The sequence below is a fragment of the Lycorma delicatula genome, chromosome 4, assembly GCF_047948215.1.
Source record: "Lycorma delicatula isolate Av1 chromosome 4, ASM4794821v1, whole genome shotgun sequence".
NCBI lineage: Eukaryota > Metazoa > Arthropoda > Insecta > Hemiptera > Fulgoridae > Lycorma > Lycorma delicatula.
The window spans coordinates 84,897,815-84,919,420 of NC_134458.1; the positions used below are offsets into that span (position 1 = coordinate 84,897,815).

The window sequence follows — 21,606 nt, forward strand, 5'->3', positions numbered from 1 at the left end:
AGTAGTCCCCACCCGGAGATCCGAACGGGGGACTATTTTACCTCCGGAATATTTTACCAAGGAAGGCGCCTCCATTGTTGCTATGTGAAAATGCAGAGAGCCACATTTTCTTGGAAAAAAAGCAGCTGTAGTTTTCCATTGCTTTCAGCTGCGCAGTACTCAGAGGACTGAGTGATGTTGATACGGCCGTTTAAGTCATTGTGACTCACGCCCCTAACAACTACTGAAAGAGCTGCTGCCCTCTTTCAGGAATCATTCCTTAGTCTGGCTCTCAACAGATACCTCTCCGATATGGTTGCACCTTCGGTCCAGCTACTCTGTATCCCTGAGCACTCAAGCCCCCTCACCAACGGCAAGGTCTCATGATTCATAGAGGAGGTCCGTGTTTAAAACGTTGATTAATTACTATTCATCCAGCTCTATTACTATTAATTTTGTAATTTCAGCAGTGTGTGAGGTCGAATGATCAGCTTACATGTAATACTGAACATTCTACATTTATAGGATACTTCGACATATAGCTAAGCTTCGTTTTGAGAAAAAATTTCGATAAGTTTGCTCAGAACGCGTTTGAAAAACTGGCTTGATAAAGTAGTAATCAAGCAAACTTCGCAAAAATGATTTTCCCAATCTGTAATTGCATCAGTAGATGTCTTCAACTTTTTGGTAACATTTCGATGTCGCGTACTGCTTGACGAAATTCATATTGTATGAAAATCGTAGAGATGTAGATCTCTAAAATTATAATTATTTAAAATTATTAAACGTAAAGATTATTAATTTAAATTCTTCTTGCAAATATAATTTGCACATAATTTAAGGTTTTTTTTCGTTATTAGTACAAATAGATACATGAATTTCCAAAAATAGGTTATTAAAATATATATAATATTTTATCATGATATTATATAGGAAATGAATTTTTTACTGAATAATGCCTATCAAATTCCATTGTAATCAGATAATGAGTACTACATTCTCGCTCGGACGGAGGATCTTAACAGTTTTCATAACGTTAAAAATAATTTTTCTCTGCCTGTATTATTATTTTAAAATATATAACAAATAAAGATAATAAATTTACAGTTTTATTAATGAATAGAATAATTTATTTTGTAAATTTAAGTAAAAATTAAGATAAGACTGTAATGAATAAATTATAACGTTAGGTTACCTTAAAACATTACTTTATCGTAAAATGAACGATAAAGAATCGCTTTTATATTTATAAAAATGTTATACGTTGATCAAATAACAACATATTTTATAAGAATAATTTCTGAAATATTATTTTAAAGATTAGGTGGAAAGCATTACTTACGCTAAAAACATCAGTAAAAAGTTTAACTTAACGAAATCCATAAAGCGAATACAATACTTTTAGCATACGATCATGCAGACACAGTAATAACAGTGATAATGAGTCGCTACAAAACCTCTCTACGCGCACGTAGATACATTTTCATGTGAATTAAATTAAGATAGACTCGTATATTTTTATCTCATACCTACTTGACTGGGGAATTTGAATTAAAGTCCGGTATCTAAACTTGCATATAATTGTAGTAATAAAGTATGGCGACCCTTAAATAACTTTACAGTTGTTAAAATGAAAAATTTAAGTTTAGCAAATCGGCCTATCTCAAATCGATCTATTTTTCCGTTATGAGACCACTCCATCGCAAGCATCCAAGAGGCCCCATCGGGCAAGAGGAAACTCAAACATTTTTAATGTTAAGAGTAGGATTATGAAACATCATTTTAAAGGGAATTGAAACTAAAAAAAAAATTAAATTTAGCAAATGCTCCTACCTGGAAACGATTTATTTTGAGGTGTGACACCACCACAATCCTAAGCCATCATGAGAGAAGAGATAACTTACAAAAATTATTTGGAAAGAATAGGGTTGTGGCACATCATTTTAAAGGACATTGAAAAATAACAATTTTGACATAAAAAAGATCGATCTACGATAACAGCAACCAAAATGGCGACCATTTAATATTTTTCTCAGCTAATTTCAAAAGCGCAATAAGGACCTTCTAAGCCAATGTTTCTCAAACTTTTCTCATTGCGGAACACTTTTTATGTTCTAAAATTTAAAAAAACAGAGTAAATTTGAGTTTTTAGTTATAATAAATGGTAACACAGACTATTGAAAAACTGCACGGCCGCCATTAAGAAAGGGAAATTGTGATTCGTTGAAATTGAATGTATCTAATTAGTAAGTTCGTTTCGTTGTAGTGATTAGTGTAAAATATTGTGTATCTTTGATCGGTTAATCGTCTTCGTACTTGTGATCGGCTGGCAAAATGCGGTATTCTGATCGGTGCAATCTGATTTGTTTGTACGAATCAATATCGGATTATTAGGAAGCAGTGGCGGCTCGTAGCTAAAATTACGTGAGATGCTGCTACAGAAAATTTTTTCTGGGTCCTTTCAAGATCTGACCGGGATATGAACCCGGAACCTTTAGGATGAGAGGGAAGATATTAATACTCCACCTCGGCGACTGGCGACGCCATTAGTTGATACGTGCTGAAATATTAATAACATTAACTTACTCATAAACTTAAAAGAATTGTAATAAAAAAAAAAAACACGCAATACATGTGAAATTTTATAGGCTATGATTTTTACTGACGATTAACAAAATAATTAAACAATTTAAATAAAAAAAATTTGCTTTCACCGGCTTATTTTATTTATTTAATTTGTTTTCTCATAAGCATTATACGTAGATGTAATTATTGAGAAAATACTAATTCTAAACCGAAAACTGAACCCGAGATTTTCAGTTTATTCTTATTTTTCTTTCAGTATATCCGTTGGTTTCTTTATTGCGTTACTGAGGTGACAAAATCGATCACAAAAATGAAATGAGACGCGAAAAATTACTTTGTGATTTCTAAGTATAATTTGTGAATAAATCCTTACTAAATGTGTATTTGTGCGTTCGAGTTCGCGCGCGTATTTGTTTTATAGACGGCTGGACTGTACTGTGAAATACGGTAGTCTGCTTGAGATAAGTTTAGTAATAATCGTTTTATATCATGAGTCCCTTATGTACTATTCATTAATATTTGTTATTATCTATATTAAAACAAATGTTCCTGTTGTGTGTTTTTTTCTGATTAATTACTAAAGATTGCATGGATTAAGTTGTAAAATTGTCTTCAGATCCTGACAAGGAATCGAATCCGACGCCCTTGGTGTAGCAGGCAAGCACGCTACTTTCTGTGACACTAAACTGGTGACATAAGATTTTTATTTTTAATTACACTATTACATTTTTTAAACTGTTGTTTTTATATTAAAAGAAATAATAGCAGTATTTAGTAAAAAAGCAAAACATTATAACGGACGCTCAGTAGTGTTTTATTTTATGTCCAAGTGCAATTATAAAATATGCGTCAGTGTAAATTATATCGTAAATTGAATATTAGGTAAAACGAAATAATTTAAAATCTTATCATTACCGTTTGGGTATCGTTGGTTACGTTCCTTTGTTAACGTGTGCATAAGTTTAAGCGAAAATTTGGTTTCTATTATTATTTTAGATAAAAGTTTTCAAATCTGAAAAAAATTAATATTCAGTTATCGGTGTCGGTTGTTATTATGAGAGATGAAACGGTGTAGTATAGGCAATTCATTTTACAGGGCGCGCTTATTTTCATTTTTTTCTGTGGTAGTAGCATAGATTTGTCATTAGAACGCAACGCTAGTTGCAGTGGTGGGGAACGACAGAAAAAATTAAGTGTGTGAGAGAACGAAGCGTATGATATCCTGCAGTCTCGGGCTAATTAGAAAGAAATTACAGATGGCTCTGCGATACGCAGTTCAATTTGGATTCTTGTGTCTGTCGTGATTCTTGTTTACCATTATTATTTCTTAAACATTGTTTATTTTAGTTAGATGATCTCATTATTCATTGATGTAAGTCTTTTTTATATTAATATTATTGCAATATAGCTTAAAATAAGTGTCATTATTTTTTTTTGTTTTATCCATACTTATCACGTAATGAATTTTAGAATACAATTTTCACTCTTATTTTTACAAAATAAATTATTACTATTTATCTCTTATATCCAAACATTTCTAACATTGTTTTCTATTTTTAATACCAGCGAAATAATATCCCAAAAATAAACAGAAATGAAACATTTATTAATTTATAGGTTGGTTATACATTTTAGGTTAATCGGCCAATAAATAATTAACCAAGGAAATAAAATTATTGTATTGTACTCGTGGGTTAAGCAAAGTATGAGCAAATATCAAACCTCTTTTTGCCCTAAATCATTATCAAACTAAAGAAAACTTTACGCTCGATATACTCGTAAAAATAATAGTACGCATTTTACATACTTACAATGTAGTATAATCATGAATTTGTAACTCGCCAGTTTGATTTTTGTATACAATGTAGTATAATCATGAATTTGTAACTCGCCAGTTTGATTTTTGTATTGTGCAAAATTGTTGATTAGGAAAAAAAGATTACGATAACTTTTGTTTTTAATTTTTTAAAAGTACTTTTTAAGAAATAAATAATTATTTTGGTAGAGTAACTGTCTGATAGTCTTTAATTACTACTCTACATTCCACACAGACTGGAGGCTTGTGTGTAATACAACATAGTTTCTTGAAGAAAGAGCTCATTAATTTGTCGCATTCTTTCTTATGATTGTGATAAGTGTAAACCGTCTGGGGTGTAGGTGGCACTAATAAGTATTACTTTCTTTTATAGTAATGATGCTCGATATTGTTCAGATTCATTTGTCCGCTTGTTTAAATGTAAACATCTGTCATTTTTTTCTTAATTGTTAATGAACGAACTTAATTATTGTTAAAATTATTAATGTATGAATCTTTAATTTCCTTTAAAATGTTGAAGAAATAACATTAGTAAGTTCTACGTCTGTTCTAGCTAGGCAGCATATTTAATATACAATTAAAAATGTGAACTTAATTAAAAGTATGAAACTATTGCAACAATATAATGAATGATTAATTCAATGTAAATTTCAAGTAAGATACTTGGTTACCCGGCAGTTATTTAATGTATACACAACCAACGAATTACTCCGCGGCTGGAATTGTTGTACAGGTATATACACCCTTCCCTGCGGTGAAAGAAGTAAAGTTGTCATTTGTACGACTGAACTTAATTTCCGTTTTCAAAAGGGTAGTTACGTGAAACTGCTTCTTCCTAATTCTCCTTAGCGAATTCGCCAGCCGTAACTCTATAACAAATTGTTTTCGGACATAAGTTTGTAGAACTTCTTAATTTCAAGCTCTGGAATCGGTTCCCAAGTTTTTTCACTTTCTTCCTATATCATTTTGTGTAGGTATATGTATATATAATTACATAAATTAAAATATAAAATCTATAGTTTATATTTTTTATTGTTTTTAAAAACATCATTTACGGGAAGATATTTTCTTAACTAAAAGTTTGAATAAAGTTTATAAATTCAATGCGTCGATGAACTTGAACGTTTAAAAATATCTAGATGGGATTGCTCTCCTGTCACAGTGAGTAATATAATTTTTTTTATTTTACGAATTAATTTCAAACAATCGGTACACGGTACATAAAAAATATGTCAGATTAAAATTAACTTTGATTTGGCTATATTTATTCCTTATAATATTTAACAGAACTATGATTAGGCATAAATATGCTGGAGGTCCGATAACGAAATTATTGCTGGGAGTGCATTTTTGGTAAGGAATTAAATGATCTTTCGACCACTCAAAATTTGCGCGCGCCCACACGCACCGAAGAGAGAGAGAGAGAGAGCGAACGAGAAAATTCTCGCGCTGTCTGAGGTAGACTAATGTTTAAGAAAGGGGGTGATGATACTAACTGTGATGTTACTTTTACTTTCCAAGAGGGACTCTTACTTTTATAATTGTGGTCTCTTAAGTAAAGTATAAGTTTTCATAATAAATTCTTACAGTATTTTGGTATTTCATTTTATTCGCTTGTAAAATATTAAATCTCGCATTTTAAAATATTTAAACGTTACCAGAATTTCCTCTACAAAATACATGAATCTATCTATCTATCTATGGATAGTAGCTTGATAAGTAAAGGTTATTCACTTCCCTATTTTACAAGTAAAGAGAATACTTGTCAAGTATTTGGTTTACTGTTGTTTATTCACAGAACTGCAAGTAAACACTTGTATACTTGCAAGTAAAAGTAAATACTGGTTTTTTATTCACTTCACTAATAGTTGATAATCTATAGATCTCCTTATAACATATACGTACGATGGGTAAAGTTAGTTTAAAATATAATCAAAAGAATGATAGTTTGTTTTCAGATGAAGCAAAAAAAAAAAACAAAACAAAAACGCGTAGTTGTTAGAGTTGTTAGCCATAAATTATTTACGATGACCTAATGCGTCAAAATGTATTTTTTTTATTATTAAATAAAAGAAAACCTTTTATTTCATTTATTAATTTATAACATATCCGTGTGATTTAAATATAAGGGGAAAGGAAACATTAAGAAAAAATTATTAAATCTATCGAATGAGATTACGTGTGTGTTGCGCGCGCGCGATATTGGTAAAGAATTAGTTTTATGTAAAGAAATTAAATAATAGTTCGTTGTTAAAGTAATTAACTTAAAAATATTTTTTCAGTCCATACGTGCATAAACCTTTAGGAATTTTTTTTCTATATATATATATATATATATTAGCCGCCGGAATATGCTAAAATGTTTTCCATTCTTCACTACCATCCACCATTCACAAGCTTTCGAGTTTTGTATTTATTATCGACTGAGAAAAAAACCAACAAAAAATCTCAATTTTTTCTTCGGTTGTAGAACAATTTACCCTACACTTGACACGCTTATTTCATGCCGTTTGAAAATTTAGCGTATTAGTCTTCGAACAGTCGTGGTAGGCAGGCTATCGATTAGTTTCTATTGCGTATTTCCGTAAACGCATTAGATGTAGTTAATATTCCAAGGTAGATCTAGAAACTGTAAGGACTCTGAAATGAAAAGATTAGCGTAGAAACAAAAGCGTGTAGAAGAGCGTAAAACTAATAATATTTGATAAAATCAAATTATTTGTTATACTTCTTTCTGTATCAGATTTGACGGAAAAATTTTCACGATTATTCAGTAGAATAATCATTTTTATAGATTTGCTAGAGGGGTAGGGGGGCGATCGTGTTGAAGCTTATTTTACTGTATTAATATGAGTACAAATTAATCGGGGTTAATTATTTAGTTGTTTCGAAGGCCGTGAAAATAATTAAAAATTTTTTTAATTAATTCAGTCTAAAATTAAATTACTTTAAATCGAATTATTTAATAATAGTAACAAAAAAATTCTATTAATATTTAATTTATTTGCAAGCGGGCATATAAAGGATTGTCTTCACCCGTAAAAAGTAATTTCAAATGCGGATACTATACGACAAAGAAATTAAAGCCGAGTATGACCTCAGATTCGTCTTAATTACATAATATATCGAGGGAATCGTCCGTATAGTTTGATTTTGTGGTTTTAACCTAAAATATTTTGTCGATCAAGAATAATAGTTTTCTAGAAGCCTCCTTTTTGCGGTTACAATTTTTCATTCCTGTGCGTCTAATAGATGAGAAAATTTGCGACTTTCGTGTATCTTTTTTACCTGAACATGCACTCCACGAAAAACTATTTTTTTTTTTTTTTTTTGTCTTCAGTCATTTGACTGGTTTGATGCAGCTCTCCAAGATTCCCTATCTAGTGCTAGTCGTTTCATTTCAGTATACCCTCTACATCCTACATCCCTAACAATTTGTTTTACATATTCCAAACGTGGCCTGCCTACACAATTTTTCCCTTCTACCTGTCCTTCCAAAATTAAAGCGACTATTCCAGGATGCCTTAGTATGTGGCCTATAAGTCTGTCTCTTCTTTTAACTATATTTTTCCAAATGCTTCTTTCTTCATCTATTTGCCGCAATACCTCCTCATTTGTCACTTTATCCACCCATCTGATTTTTAACATTCTCCTATAGCACCACATTTCAAAAGCTTCTAACCTTTTCTTCTCAGATACTCCGATTGTCCAAGTTTCACTTCCATATAAAGCGACACTCCAAACATACACTTTCAAAAATCTTTTCCTGGCATTTAAATTAATTTTTGATGTAAACAACTTATATTTCTTACTGAAGGCTCGTTTAGCTTGTGCTATTCGGCATTTTATATCGCTCCTGCTTCGTCCATCTTTAGTAATTCTACTTCCCAAATAACAAAATTCTTCTACCTCCATAATCTTTTCTCCTCCTATTTTCACATTCAGTGGTCCATCTTTGTTATTTCTACTACATTTCATTACTTTTGTTTTGTTCTTGTTTATTTTCATGCGATAGTTCTTGCGTAGGACTTCATCTATGCCGTTCATTGTTTCTTCTAAATCCTTTTTATTCTCGGCTAGAATTACTATATCATCAGCAAATCGTAGCATCTTTATCTTTTCACCTTGTACTGTTACTCCGAATCTAAATTGTTCTTTAACATCATTAACTGCTAGTTCCATGTAAAGATTAAAAAGTAACGGAGATAGAGAAAGTTAGTTAGAGAAAGTAACGAATGATAGAGAAAGATAGTTGAAAAACCATTATTAACATAATAAAATCCCACCGATCGTAAAAATCATTCTTACTCTTTTAAAACGTTTTTGTCCGTATGTTTTTTAGGTTATAATTTTCCTAATCGGAATTATTGGGGAATTAATTAGTTACATTAATTTTATTTATATTTTAAATATTTACTTTTTAAAAACGTAAATATCCTTCGGTTATTACAGCTAGTTAATTAAATTAAACTCCTTGAACCGTGATTTTTATTTCAACATAAACAAACTACGTATTTTCTACTTACGTTAAAAGTAATTTTATTTACGTCTAAGTTAGGAGTTTTTTGAAGTTTGAATTATTTTTGCTCCGAAATAAATCTATTGTTTTAAATAGCGCGGGCTTTGTGATATACCGGGGCGATTAACGATTCTAGGTTTCGTAAGTGGGGTTTTTCTCTTTTATATATGCTTTTTTGTACATCATTCGTTTAAAATATTTATAAGAGTCTCATTTTGACTGTTTTCTCCGGTATTGAAGTATTTTTTTGTGGAAAGTTAAAAGGCAAATTGTTTAAAAGCAATAAGAAATATTTTCTGACTTCCTTAAAGTTTAGTAGAAGTTAACCGACTACCTTGAGCGATATTCTTTTTATTTTAATCGGAACGCTCGCTTTGGCTTCACTTTTACGTTTCTTGAGAACGGTCTATACGGACATTTTTATTTTTATTACTGCTTATATTACAGATAAAAATAATTTTTTTTTTTTTAAATTGATGAACGCTTATAAAAAACTAATAAATAATTTCCGCCAAATAAACAATTTGAAAAAGTTTCTGAATCAACCGAATTTCACAAAGTCGAAATTTAAAGAATTTATGAATAGTATTATTTTTTATTTTGGCCTTTTTTGAAAAAAAACCTTTCTTGAAAGAAAAAACTGATTGAATGTGTTATCGCTCTCTTGTCTCGTTTAATATTGCTATATACTCCGATAACTTCTTTTATTTTATTTTTTGTCATCACTTCGATTGACTGGTGTGATGTTACTCTTCGCCTTTTTTTGGACCTTCATGTATGTATTTTCTAAATTCTACATTCCTAATGAACTGTTTTATATATATATATATATATATATATATTATCTTCGTATTACTTTTTTACCTTCTACCTAACCCTATAATATTAAACCAAATCGGTTAAAACAAAATACGTATAAGTTCACCGACCGAGTCGTTTATAAGATACTGCCACAAAAATCCCTCTTCTGCCTCCGTATGGTTTGGACCTCTTCGACCCGTCAAATTTTCGAACTATTTTCATAAAAAATAGTATCGTTGATTTTCAAAGCTTTTCGTCCAGCGACCGCATCGAGAATCAAACATTTTCTACCGGCCCCCAAATGTAAAAATAACAATTGTAATTGCGGTTTTTAAGATGCGCTATTAAAAGCGGCAATTGAACAGCATTCTCGGTCGTTAAAATCTCGGCATAAAAGTCAAAAGACCTCACGATTTTTCATTAAGCTAGATGAAAACCCGTTAATGTCCTTATTTATTCGTATCGATACGTTGCTTAGATCGGGGGACGTGCGGCATTTAAGACAAAAGTGGCCTTTTCTCATTAAAGCGGAATAATTTGTTTCAGAAAAATTGTACAGACATAAAAAAAAGAAATTGAAGCTAAATTGCAGTAATGTACCGACCGGATTACTCGATTTGTTACTCCTTACCGGTATTTGTATAATACTTTATCGTCTGTCGCGGTTTGTCAGAGTTGATGTAACCTAAAATATAGCTGCCGAGTAATCAGTTTATAAATAAGTCGATTCAGTCGGCGCCGAATGAAAACATCAAATAAAAAAACGATTCGTTTCTACAGTATTTATTGTTATTTACTTTTATTAGGCTATTTATGAACCAAAACGGTCTTAAAAGTAATCGAATCGTTTGGACTTATAAGTCTAAAACTTTTACGTAATGTAGACAACGGAAATGTTACTCGCAATATTTGTCTTCCTGAGAAGCGGATTGCAAAACTTTTATCTGTATTTAAATTTAGGATTTGTTTGGTGCGGTTCGTAACTATACGTAAGAATTCTGTTTCGAGGAGGTTTTAAAAGTTTATTTTGTTTTGTGTCCTTTTTATTTTTTTATTAATGCGTGTCCAATTTGCTTTATACAGTAGAACGTAAAGCAGATACTGCAATTACTCTCAAATCGATATCTAAATAGGTTTACAAGCGATAATACTTATTTTTAACAACGATATTACTAAGTTAGCCATCGTATAAAATTCCTTAAAAATGCTTTTCTAAGCGTTTTTGTAAAAAAATGTTAAGAAAAATTTATTCCCTTTTTCGATAAAAAGGTAAAAATTAATATTTTTATTTGCGATAATTTAATGTAATTATTTATTCTCACGTAAAAAGAAAGAATAACGATTAAAAATTAATTAGGATAAAAACGAATTAATAAACAACAATGAAAATTGATATTTTAACATACCAAAGAAATTATAAACACCGCTTCTCTATGGACGATATGAAGAGATCTGTCTGAACACCTTTAAAAAAAAAATAAGGACCTGTAATTAAACAGTATTTCCTAATAGAGTTTTTATTCTGATGGATGTGTTAAATTGAAAAGTCAGATGTACTACTGTGTGATTAAAAAAAAAACTGTCTAGCATTTGTCTGGATTCTTATAGATTTACAATAATTAGATTGATTCCAGTTCAATTCTCTATTCCTGGCGATAAAAAAGTTACTTTATTAGATTACGACTGATGTTATAGATTTCATTAGTATAGGTCGATTCAGTAACGAAGCTACCTGAAGGACATGATGGTAGTTGAATCATTTTTTGGTATATTTCTTACTACGTGCAGTGCAGGAAAACCAAAAGGTCCCCGTTATTAATGAAAAATAAAAATTACAAAACACTTTAAATTATGTCGATTCCGAATCGTACATATATCGAAATAACCTGCGCTCGATTCGCTGGCTAACCTCGTCTAATTAACGTTAAATAGTAATTTTAATTTTTTAATTTCTGGGTTACCAGAAAATTAAAAAATAATATTAAATTAAAATAACAAGAATAAAAACATATGTAGCCGAGCTAATAAAGTAATCGTTTTTATTTAACTTACTACACGCCAATTTGAATAATACTTTTTAGAAAAGGAAAAATTTTACGCGCTTAATAAAATATGCAAATAATTCGTTCAATTTCCACAATTCCCGCTAATAAAATAACCTTTTCACCGGTGACGGCTCGTAGCTAAAATTAGTAGGGTTGCTTCTTCCGAAAATTTCTTTCTAAAATTTTCAAGGCCGATATAAAATTTTCTGTAAAATAAAAGAACCGAAATAAAAAGGAATCAAATAGAATAGCCGGAAGCAGGATCATAATCTAATTCTGCACTTTATCGCATTCAACAATACGGCAAGCTGTTTTGAGACTATACATTTTTTTTTGTCTTCAGTCATTTGACTGGTTTGATGCAGCTCTCCAAGATTCCCTATCTAGTGCTAGTCGTTTCATTTCAGTATACCCTCTACATCCTACATCCCTAACAATTTGTTTTACATATTCCAAACGTGGCCTGCCTACACAATTTTTTCCTTCTACCTGTCCTTCCAATATTAAAGCGACTATTCCAGGACGCCTTAGTATGTGGCCTATAAGTCTGTCTCTTCTTTTAACTATATTTTCCAAACGCTTCTTACTTCATCTATTTGGCGCAATACCTCTTCATTTGTCACTTTATCCACCCGTCTGATTTTTAACATTCTCCTATAGCACCGCATTTCAAAAGCTTCTAATCTTTTCTTCTCAGATACTCCGATCGTCCAAGTTTCACTTCCATATAAAGCGACACTCCAAACATATACTTTCAAAAATCTTTTCCTGACATTTAAATTAATTTTTGATGTAAAGAAATTATATTTCTGACAGAAGGCTCGTTTCGCTTGTGCTATAATATAATAATAAATATAGTGTTTAATCGCAAATCTTTTTTATTATATAATTAATTTATACTTGTGATGCGGCTCTGACCAAACTTTTACAATAATTTCTGTAAATCCAAGTATCGGGTTAGTTCTTTTTTTATGTAACTATTCCTGACGGGATGCGTTTAATGAATTAGTACGTACCGATCAAAATAAAAGATTCATTAATATATTTTATACGGATAAAATTATTAAAATATATTGTTTCGGTTGTGAAAATGTTTATGAATTTTAGAACTGCGTCTAGAATAACCTTCTAGGTTAGTACTCTGCGTTTAGAATACTGCAATAAAAGTAATATAAACATATTTTTCACTCGTATTCCAGTTCATGCGGCCAAAAGTACCTTTTGTGTTTTTAGTACGTAATCCCAAGAAACCTTTCAATTTTGCGCTATCTCTCTCTGTCAGTGGGTGTGTGTGAAAATATGTTTAAAGGAATTTAAAAAAAAAAGATAAAATAGTTTTTTTTCAAGGTCGCTTATTATTTTAACGGGTTTAATTCCACGGTCATTTCTAAATAAGTAACAAAGAAAACGGTTTGTCAAGAGGGATAGAGATGCAAATAATGTTTGACGTTACAATCGTGACAACATCGGTATATAAGATTATTTATGTATTAATAAAATTTGTCAAAATTCAACCTTACAGACAATTCGTCTGTGCTTTTTCATGTACTTTCTGTCGTTCGACCATCATCAGGAAAAATTCTACTTCAATTTAAAAGTATTCAAATCAAAATTATCAATATGTAAAATAATTTTCATCGAGACATTTTTACGCGTAAATTAAATTGTTATACGTAGTCGTGTCGATTTAACCGTTTGATTTATTTCAGTAGTCGACACTTTATTTGAATCGCGATAATTTTTAATTATCGTAATATTTATAATAAATCTTGAAGGAAAAATAATTTGTTTGATATATTTTATTATCGTATAGACTTGTTGATGGTGTCGTCTTGTCAAGCGCAGAGTACATAAACAAATAACGACTGTCAGTAGTTTGTACGCGATACAATACCGAATTTATTATTTTGTTATGATTATGAAATAAATACTCAAGTTAGCGATAATATTTTCTTTCCGTTATCGGTTCATTATTAAAACAGGGTTTTAACATTCCAACGAAAATCGCTTCTCTATGGACGTTATCGCAAGATCTGACTGAGGAACACCTTAAAAAAAAACTAAGGACGTGTAATCGATTTTTTATTCTGATCAATTTATTAAATTGAAAATGCAGATTTACTACTCTACATAAAAAAAAAAACTGTCTAGCATTCCAACATATTTACAATAAATATGAATTTTTTTTAGGTAGATTTCAGTTAAATTCTCTATCCCTGGCGATAAAAAATTACTTTTTAAATTACGAATAATGTTATAGGTTTCATTAGTATAGTCGGTTCGATAGCGAAGCTACCTGCAGGACATGATGTAGTTCAGGGCTTCTTAAACTGTGGGTCGCGACCCCCAGGGGGGTCGCGAGACTACTGAAAGGGGGTCGCAAAGATCTGATACTTTTCAATCATTATAAATAAAATTTTAAAATTAGTATACACACTACGTACAAATATAAATACAAATAAAAATCATACAAAATACTATTGTAGTTTTATTATAACTATTTTTTGAAAAAAGTGGCAATGCAAAACTGTTATGTAGGGCCTATAAATGAAAATATGGAAGTAGCATTTAAAATAATTAATACAACGCGCTCCTCGATTTTCAACTGAACGTTCGACATTGATGTCTGGCCGCCGGCATCAGTGTTTGCAAGATAACTTAGTGATTATAAGTACCCAGACGCCGCGTCGCCTTACAGCTTACACATACAATACGGAAGCATAATCAAGCTAGGCTAGGCGAATCGGCATATTATTTTTATAAAAGAATAATAAAAAAAATTAAATGAAAGCTTCTTTTTCGGCGTCTTTGTGATACGGTGCCTTTGTGCGCTGCACACTTTGAACACGCCATGCGTCGGGGTTGATCTGATCGTAATTTGTTGTCATTGCACTGGTAAAGATTCGAGTGTAGTTATTTTTCTGTTTGTACTTCAGTTTGGACTCAGCTTTGTCTTCGTAGTGACATGTGTGTATTTACTGTGTAATTTTCAGTTGGTGTTTTTAATTATTACGTTAATGTTCAACTACATTTTGTTTAATTATTTATTATTATTTAACCATCATGGATAAATGGCTAATTAAAATTCCAACTAATAAGTCTGCCACGCCGTCACAACCAAGTTGCAGTGCTTCAAATCCGACTTCTAGCAAAACAAAAAAAAGAAAATATGACGAATCATATTTGCAGTATGGCTTCACATGCTCTTCTCACAACAATGAAGAACAACCAGTGTGCTTAATTTGCAAAGAAGTTTTGGCTGCAGAAAGCATGAAACCGTCAAAACTGCAACGACATTTGAATACTAAACATGCAACGTTATCAAAAAAGCCAATAGAATATTTTGAGCGTCTTTTGCAAACATCAAATAAAGAAAAGAACACTTTGGAGAAGTATGTTACTTTGAATGATAAATATCTATTGGCATCGTATGAAGTTTCGTATTTGAAAGCAAAAACGAAAAAGCCTTTTACTATTGGAGAGCAACTTTTACTACCTGCAGCTATAAGAATGTCTGAAATTGTTCATGGAAAACAGTATGCTGCTGAAATTAGTAAAATTCCATTATCAAATGACACTGTGTCCAAAAGAATTTCAGACATTAGCAATGATCAATTTCAACAGCTTCTTATGAGGCTTAAAGACAGCTCAAAGTTTGCAATACAACTGGACGAGTCGACAGACATTTCAAAAATGGCACAGTTGTTACTTTTTGTAAGATATATTTATGAGGGAAGCATTCATGAAGATATACTGTTTTGTCGTCCTCTGGAAGGTCATACTCGTGGAAAAGATATATATAAAAAAGTAAATGAGTTTTTTGAAAAAGAAGGATTAAATTGGAAAAATTGTGTTGGTGTGTGCACGGACGGTGCTGCAGCAATGACCGGACAAGATCTTGGTTTTACAGCATTTGTTAAAGCTGGAAATGATCATATTACATTTACACATTGTATGATTCACCGAGAGGCACTTGTTGTTAAAAAAATTGCACCAGAATTAAACACTGTGTTTTTTGATGCAGTCAAAATCATTAACTTTATTAAAAGTCGAGCAGTTAATAGTCGATTGTTTAAAAATTTGTGCATTGATATGGATTCGGATTATACAAGTTTATTGTTACATGCTGAAGTTAGGTGGCTATCAAAAGGTCGAAGTTTGAAACGATTATTAACTTTAAAAGATGAAGTTCTTATATTTCTAACAGAGCAAAATTCTAATTTGGCCGATTATTTTCAAGATAATTTATGGCTTCTCAAGCTATGCTATTTGGCAGATATTTTTGATAAAATCAATGATATGAATTTATCAATGCAGGGAGTCTGCGTTAATATGTTTATGTTAAAAAATAAACTTGAGGCCTTTGTTAAAAAAATTCTTATATGGAAGAACAGAGTGGAATGTGGATCGCTCGAAATGTTTCCATTTACTGACGAGTATATAATTAGTAACAATATTTCAAAAAAAGATACTCCTATAACAAAAATTATAGTTAATCATATGAAGGATATGGAAGTTTACATGCATAGGTATTTTCCCAATGATATCGATACACAACAATGGATTTGCAATCCATTTTCAATTGAAATGGAAGAAATTAATTTTTTAAACTTAAAAGCACAAGAAGAATTTGCCGAATTAACAAGTGATACTACCTTGCGACTTAGATTTTTTTCAAGTGCCTGTGCATGAATTTTGGATAGAAATCAAATCAGAATATCCCCTACTATCGGAAATGGCAATGAACAAATTACTGCCATTTTGTACAACATATTTATGTGAATCAGCCTTTTCCACATTAACTTACATAAAATCAAAATACCGTTCAACTTTAATAAACGTTGAAAATTTATTACGATCTGCACTAACTCAAATTGAGCCTAGATTTAATTATTTGTGTAAAAATAAACAATCACATCCGTCACATTAATATTGTTTGATGTTAATAATATGTTTTTATTAAAAAAATTGTTACAAAAGTTTATTTTTTCTATTGAATATATAGATATAGTTTTATGTTTTCTTATAAAAAAATTGTTACAAAAGTTTATTTTTTCTATTGAATAAATATATATATAGTTTTATGTCATTCTATTTATTGTGTTTTATTACGACCGATATCCCGTCAACGTTTCCAATTATATATATGTGAAATGAATGGGTACGTATTCTTTAATCCTTATTTTATTTACATTGTAAAATAGTGCGATATTACATCTACATCTACGGTTAATATATATTTCATTATATGGAGGAGGGGGTCGTTTAAAATTTCCTAAGCTTGAAGGGGGTCGCTATATAAAAAAGTTTAAGAAGCCCTGATGTAGTTGATATTGGAATTTTAATATTATATTTATATTATCGTTCAATAATTTGTTGCCTCACAAAGTGATTATTTAAGAATCCGAGTCGATTTTCGGTTGACGTTCATGTTTTATTGAGTTTATCATTCGGGTACTACATTCCCAAGGTTTCTTTGCGATACCTATATGTTCGGATTTATTATAATATTATTTATTATACAGCCAATTTTTGATTTTTTAAAAATATATTCGAAATATTTGTATTTTTTATAGTTCAATTATAATACCATATAAGGTATTCCATATCCTGCCATTCATTCTTTTGGGTCGAAATGATGCTCCAACTCTTTATCTCCCGTGAAAGTATTGAAAAGAGAATCAATCCAATTACTGCACGTTATTTTAGTTAGTTGACATTGGACGTGTACTTGACTCTATATCAATGGTGACTGATAGAAAATGGAGGATGTGGTCAACGAGTTTTGGAATGTTGGTAGGAGAGGAATGAAAGTACAAGATGGCAGCACCTTTCGCTTTGTATGATATTTTGTTCTATATCATTATGTTCCAATGTAGATTATATTTTAGTCGCTCATCGTATAAATATTTACATGCTAATATGCACTAATATATTCAGCTTTCGAAAGAAGCCAACGAGAAGTCATTACTTAGTAAGCCTGGCATTCGCATGGGCTCTTCCTATTCTTGAGGATTTCTATAATGTTTAGGATTAATTTATGATTTATATGAGGTTTCTTACAACATTCATGGTTATAGTACTTAAAATATAAGCTAGTTACTTTCTTTTATTTTTTATTTTTTTTACTTTACCGTTTAGATAGCGCTATAGCAGATCTATAGCTCAAGAAGGGAAAGTATTGTAATCAATCCAATTTGGGCTTGGGCGGTTTTCACCGGATCTTGACGTTTTGACACCTAAGGAATCCAAAAAACGGGAAGGAAATTTTCCGAATGTTAATGTTCGTGTGTGTGTTCGATCATCACCTTATGTATCCAGAACTACTAGACTAATTTTGACCAAACTTGGCCAGATTACTTCTATATATGGGGCATTGATGTCATTAAATTTTCAACTTAAAAGGTCTAGGGTGAAGCTGTAGAGCAAGGTCGCCCTCAGTATTTCGAGATTTATTTTTAATTAAGGTTATATTTTTCTTAGACATATTTTTTAACAATTAAAAAATAAAAATATTTTCAAAAAAAATCTTTCCAAAATCGCACCCCCACCACCAAAAAATGTTGGTGATAACTATCACCAACATCACTATCACAACATAACTACTGCTATGTTGTGAAATCACAGGTGAGCGGTAGAATTGAATAAATGAATAATATTTGAAGGGTAAAAAAGTAACTCGATTTGGCTGGGTCTGAAACTCGATCGCCCGGTCGAATCGGTACCTGGTGAGTTAAGCCTCGCGGCAACATCTGTCTCCCGACCGTACAAGCGAAATTTTTTCTGTGTAAGTTGTGAAATTACATTAGTTCAGTTAGTGCCGACCGTCGCCGCTAGTACCGCCACACCCATGCGAAGTAAATACGTTATGCGCGCGCTTTAGTTAGAATTATTGAATTAAATAAACGAAAAAATATTATATTTAAATAAAATGATAAATATTTTATATTAGTTGTGTGTGTAAGCCGTGTTTCAGAAAGAAACCACAGTTGTAGGAATTTCCCGGAACGCGGCTTTAGCCGTGTAATATTTCAATGTACCCAATTGAAATTTATTTTATTTATTTTTTTTTAAGAATGATTATCATAGATTTTCATCCTTTCTTACAGAATAAAAATTTAAGTCAGTTATTAAAATGTGTATGAAAATATCGCTGAGCATAATTTTCACAGATTAGATATTTAGTGTCTTTTATAAGACTGATGTTTGACTCAACATCAGTCTTCATTTTTCGTGAAATAAGAGAGTAACTTGTTTCCTTGTAATAGAGAAAGAGTTTGATAATTTATAGTTAGAAAATGTGATTTGTTTTAGGATTGTTTCGAATTTTTAGTCAAGTTGGTCGTTAAGTATAATATTGACAGCCACAGAAAAACGTGAATATCTTAATGGGACTTACTGTGTATTGAAAATTACTTGCCAAGCATGTGAGGAACTTCGATAAATACATTTTAGCGTGCGCTGTGTATGTGTATGTTTGTAAATATTTTATTTAGATGATAAAATTACATTTTAAGGTTATGATTTGTACGTAGCGATATGAAATATATCAAATTGTAGCGTATGACAAATGGTTTGTGTGCTAGAGGAATCGATCCTAGAATCCTTCTGGATGAGGGAGAAACACCTCCACTATTCAGCCACAGTAATCTACATGAATTAAAGATATTATAGATTAAAATATTATCTGGATTAAATATCACGTGTATAATTTACTCTTTGAGATTCAGTTAAAAGCGCTGTTCCTTAGCAATCAATAATTACGAAAAATTTGGCTAAAAGCAAATTACTGCAATTCTATTTTCTAATGTAATATGTTACTAATTAAAAACTAAATAAAATATTCAATAATTTTCTAATATTTATTTATTTATTTATTTCATAAACTTTATAAAAAAATTCAAATCTTTTTTTTTTATAATTTTAAGAGAGAATACTTTATACTGTAAAATATTCTATTGTTTGTAGATACTGTTCTACTGTTTGTAATATAACAATTTCTTATTTCATAAATATAGGCGCATTTACGTTTTCTGTTAAAATAATTTAAGATAAAACAGTTTTTATTTTAATTTTAGCTGGTTAACAAAACTAAACTTCTCCAATAAACTTACGCTCCTATAATCTTCAACATCTCTCCAGTAAGTTTAAAGAGAGTAACTGGAGCAAAGATTTCCCAAATGTTCAACTTTCAGCTAACAAGTTAAATCCTGTATTCAATCTTTTTCTCTCTGTCTCTCTCTCTCTATCTCTTTCTATTTATCTATCTCTCTCAGTTTCTTTTTATCTTTTAAAGGATTTAAAATACTCATAAAAATAATACTAGTATTATCAGTTTTAAAGTTTAACAATAATTTTACGACTTATTTACACTTTTTTTAATAATTTTCTTCCTAAAGAGGAATAATTTTGTGACTTTAAGAGGTTAAATGCTACATTATAATATTTTTATTTCCGCTTGTCATCTCAAAAGTTCTTTAATCTACACCACTATTAATATTTCTCGTTAATTAATCATTCTAGTAAATAAAACTAGGTAAAAATAAAGGTGGCAATAATGTTGTTGAACTCTTCCTTCATTTTATTAGAGCTTAAAATTTAATTCTTTCTTCCGTGATAAAGTAAAAATTATTATTATTATTAAAATTTATAATGAGTATTTCAACGAAGAGATTGCTTTACTTTACTGTTATTGAATCTATAATAAGATATAGCACTACAGTTTATGGTTTCACACCAAGATATATTTATCTCCACTGATATCAGTGTTGATAAGATTCATAATATATTTTGTGTGGTATAGATAGAAAATCATAGTATGATCACAAATCATAATAATGAAATGGGTCATTTGAAAATCTTAGAGACTATATAATTATTGTTAAATATCACTTTTAATATAAGTCTAGAAATACACGTGAAAATAATTATATCATAAGATTAAACACAAAATGATTTATCACACCGACATACTTCACTGAGATTGGTAAATCAACATCAGAAAGTATCTGTTCCAACTCCTTAAAAATAGTGAAAATTAAAGCATTTACGAAATAAATCAACCGCAAATATAACATGATAAATACTCTCTTTTAAAGAAAGGATTAAAAGAATTCCTATTATAAATAATAAATCACAATATACAAGTTTAAATAAATACATCGCATTCTTATTTATTTTTCGTAATTATATACAAATGTGCAATACGCAAATTAAAAATACATATCATCATACAAAATTACAACATTGCAATCAAATATTAAAGAATAATAGAATTTAAATGGTACATATGCAAAACTTTTATTTAAATAGGATTGCTCATAGCGATGGTCTAGTGGTAAACTCGTCATCATAAATCACATAACACCTGATTTTCTAAGTCGAAGGTTCTGAGGTTCAAATCCTAACAAAAGTTAAGTTGCTTTTATATGATTTGAATACTAGATCGTAGATGCTGATGTACTTTGGTTGTTGGGGTTCAACTAACCACACCCACACGTTTCAAGAATGGTCGGCCGAGTCTGTACAAGATTACATGTCATTCATATCATTCTCATCCTGGGTCGTGAGAGGGGTTGCTTATTGTTCTCTAGTTGAACAGTTTGCAACGTATATATTGGGAAAAAAGAATAGGATTAACATAACCTTAAAATTATTAGTCGTTATTCAAATAGATAGACATAACATAACAAATAACAAATATTACACTACTGTTTAAAACGAAAAATCGATATGTAATAGAAGTAAAATTGACAACTATCGATTATCGAACAGATATATGAAAATTATTCAAATTTGACTTTTCCGTCTAGCGCTTTAGCAGAGCTATAGCTGTAGAAGGGAAAGTTTTGTAATCGGTC

The 21,606-nt window shown here is 30.6% G+C and overlaps 2 protein-coding genes across 8 annotated transcripts in view; both read right to left on the minus strand.

Moving 5' to 3' along the window:
* The window catches only part of LOC142323614 (dynein axonemal intermediate chain 4-like), a 204,945-nt gene that overhangs the window by 125,802 nt on the left and 57,537 nt on the right, over positions 1–21,606 (minus strand). The window lies entirely within an intron of this gene.
* swi2 (Protein singed wings 2) overlaps positions 1–21,606 on the minus strand; it is a 105,232-nt gene that overhangs the window by 36,268 nt on the left and 47,358 nt on the right. For 4 of the 5 annotated variants that reach the window (XM_075363482.1, XM_075363480.1, XM_075363479.1 and 1 more), the window contains exon 1: positions 1,322–1,405. The exons of the other annotated variant lie outside the window; for it this stretch is intronic. In XM_075363482.1, coding sequence (XP_075219597.1) covers positions 1,322–1,362 — 41 coding nt within the window. In that variant the 5' untranslated portion in view covers positions 1,363–1,405. Of the gene's footprint in view, positions 1–1,321; positions 1,406–21,606 lie in introns of those variants that run through there. 5 annotated transcript variants of the gene reach the window in all.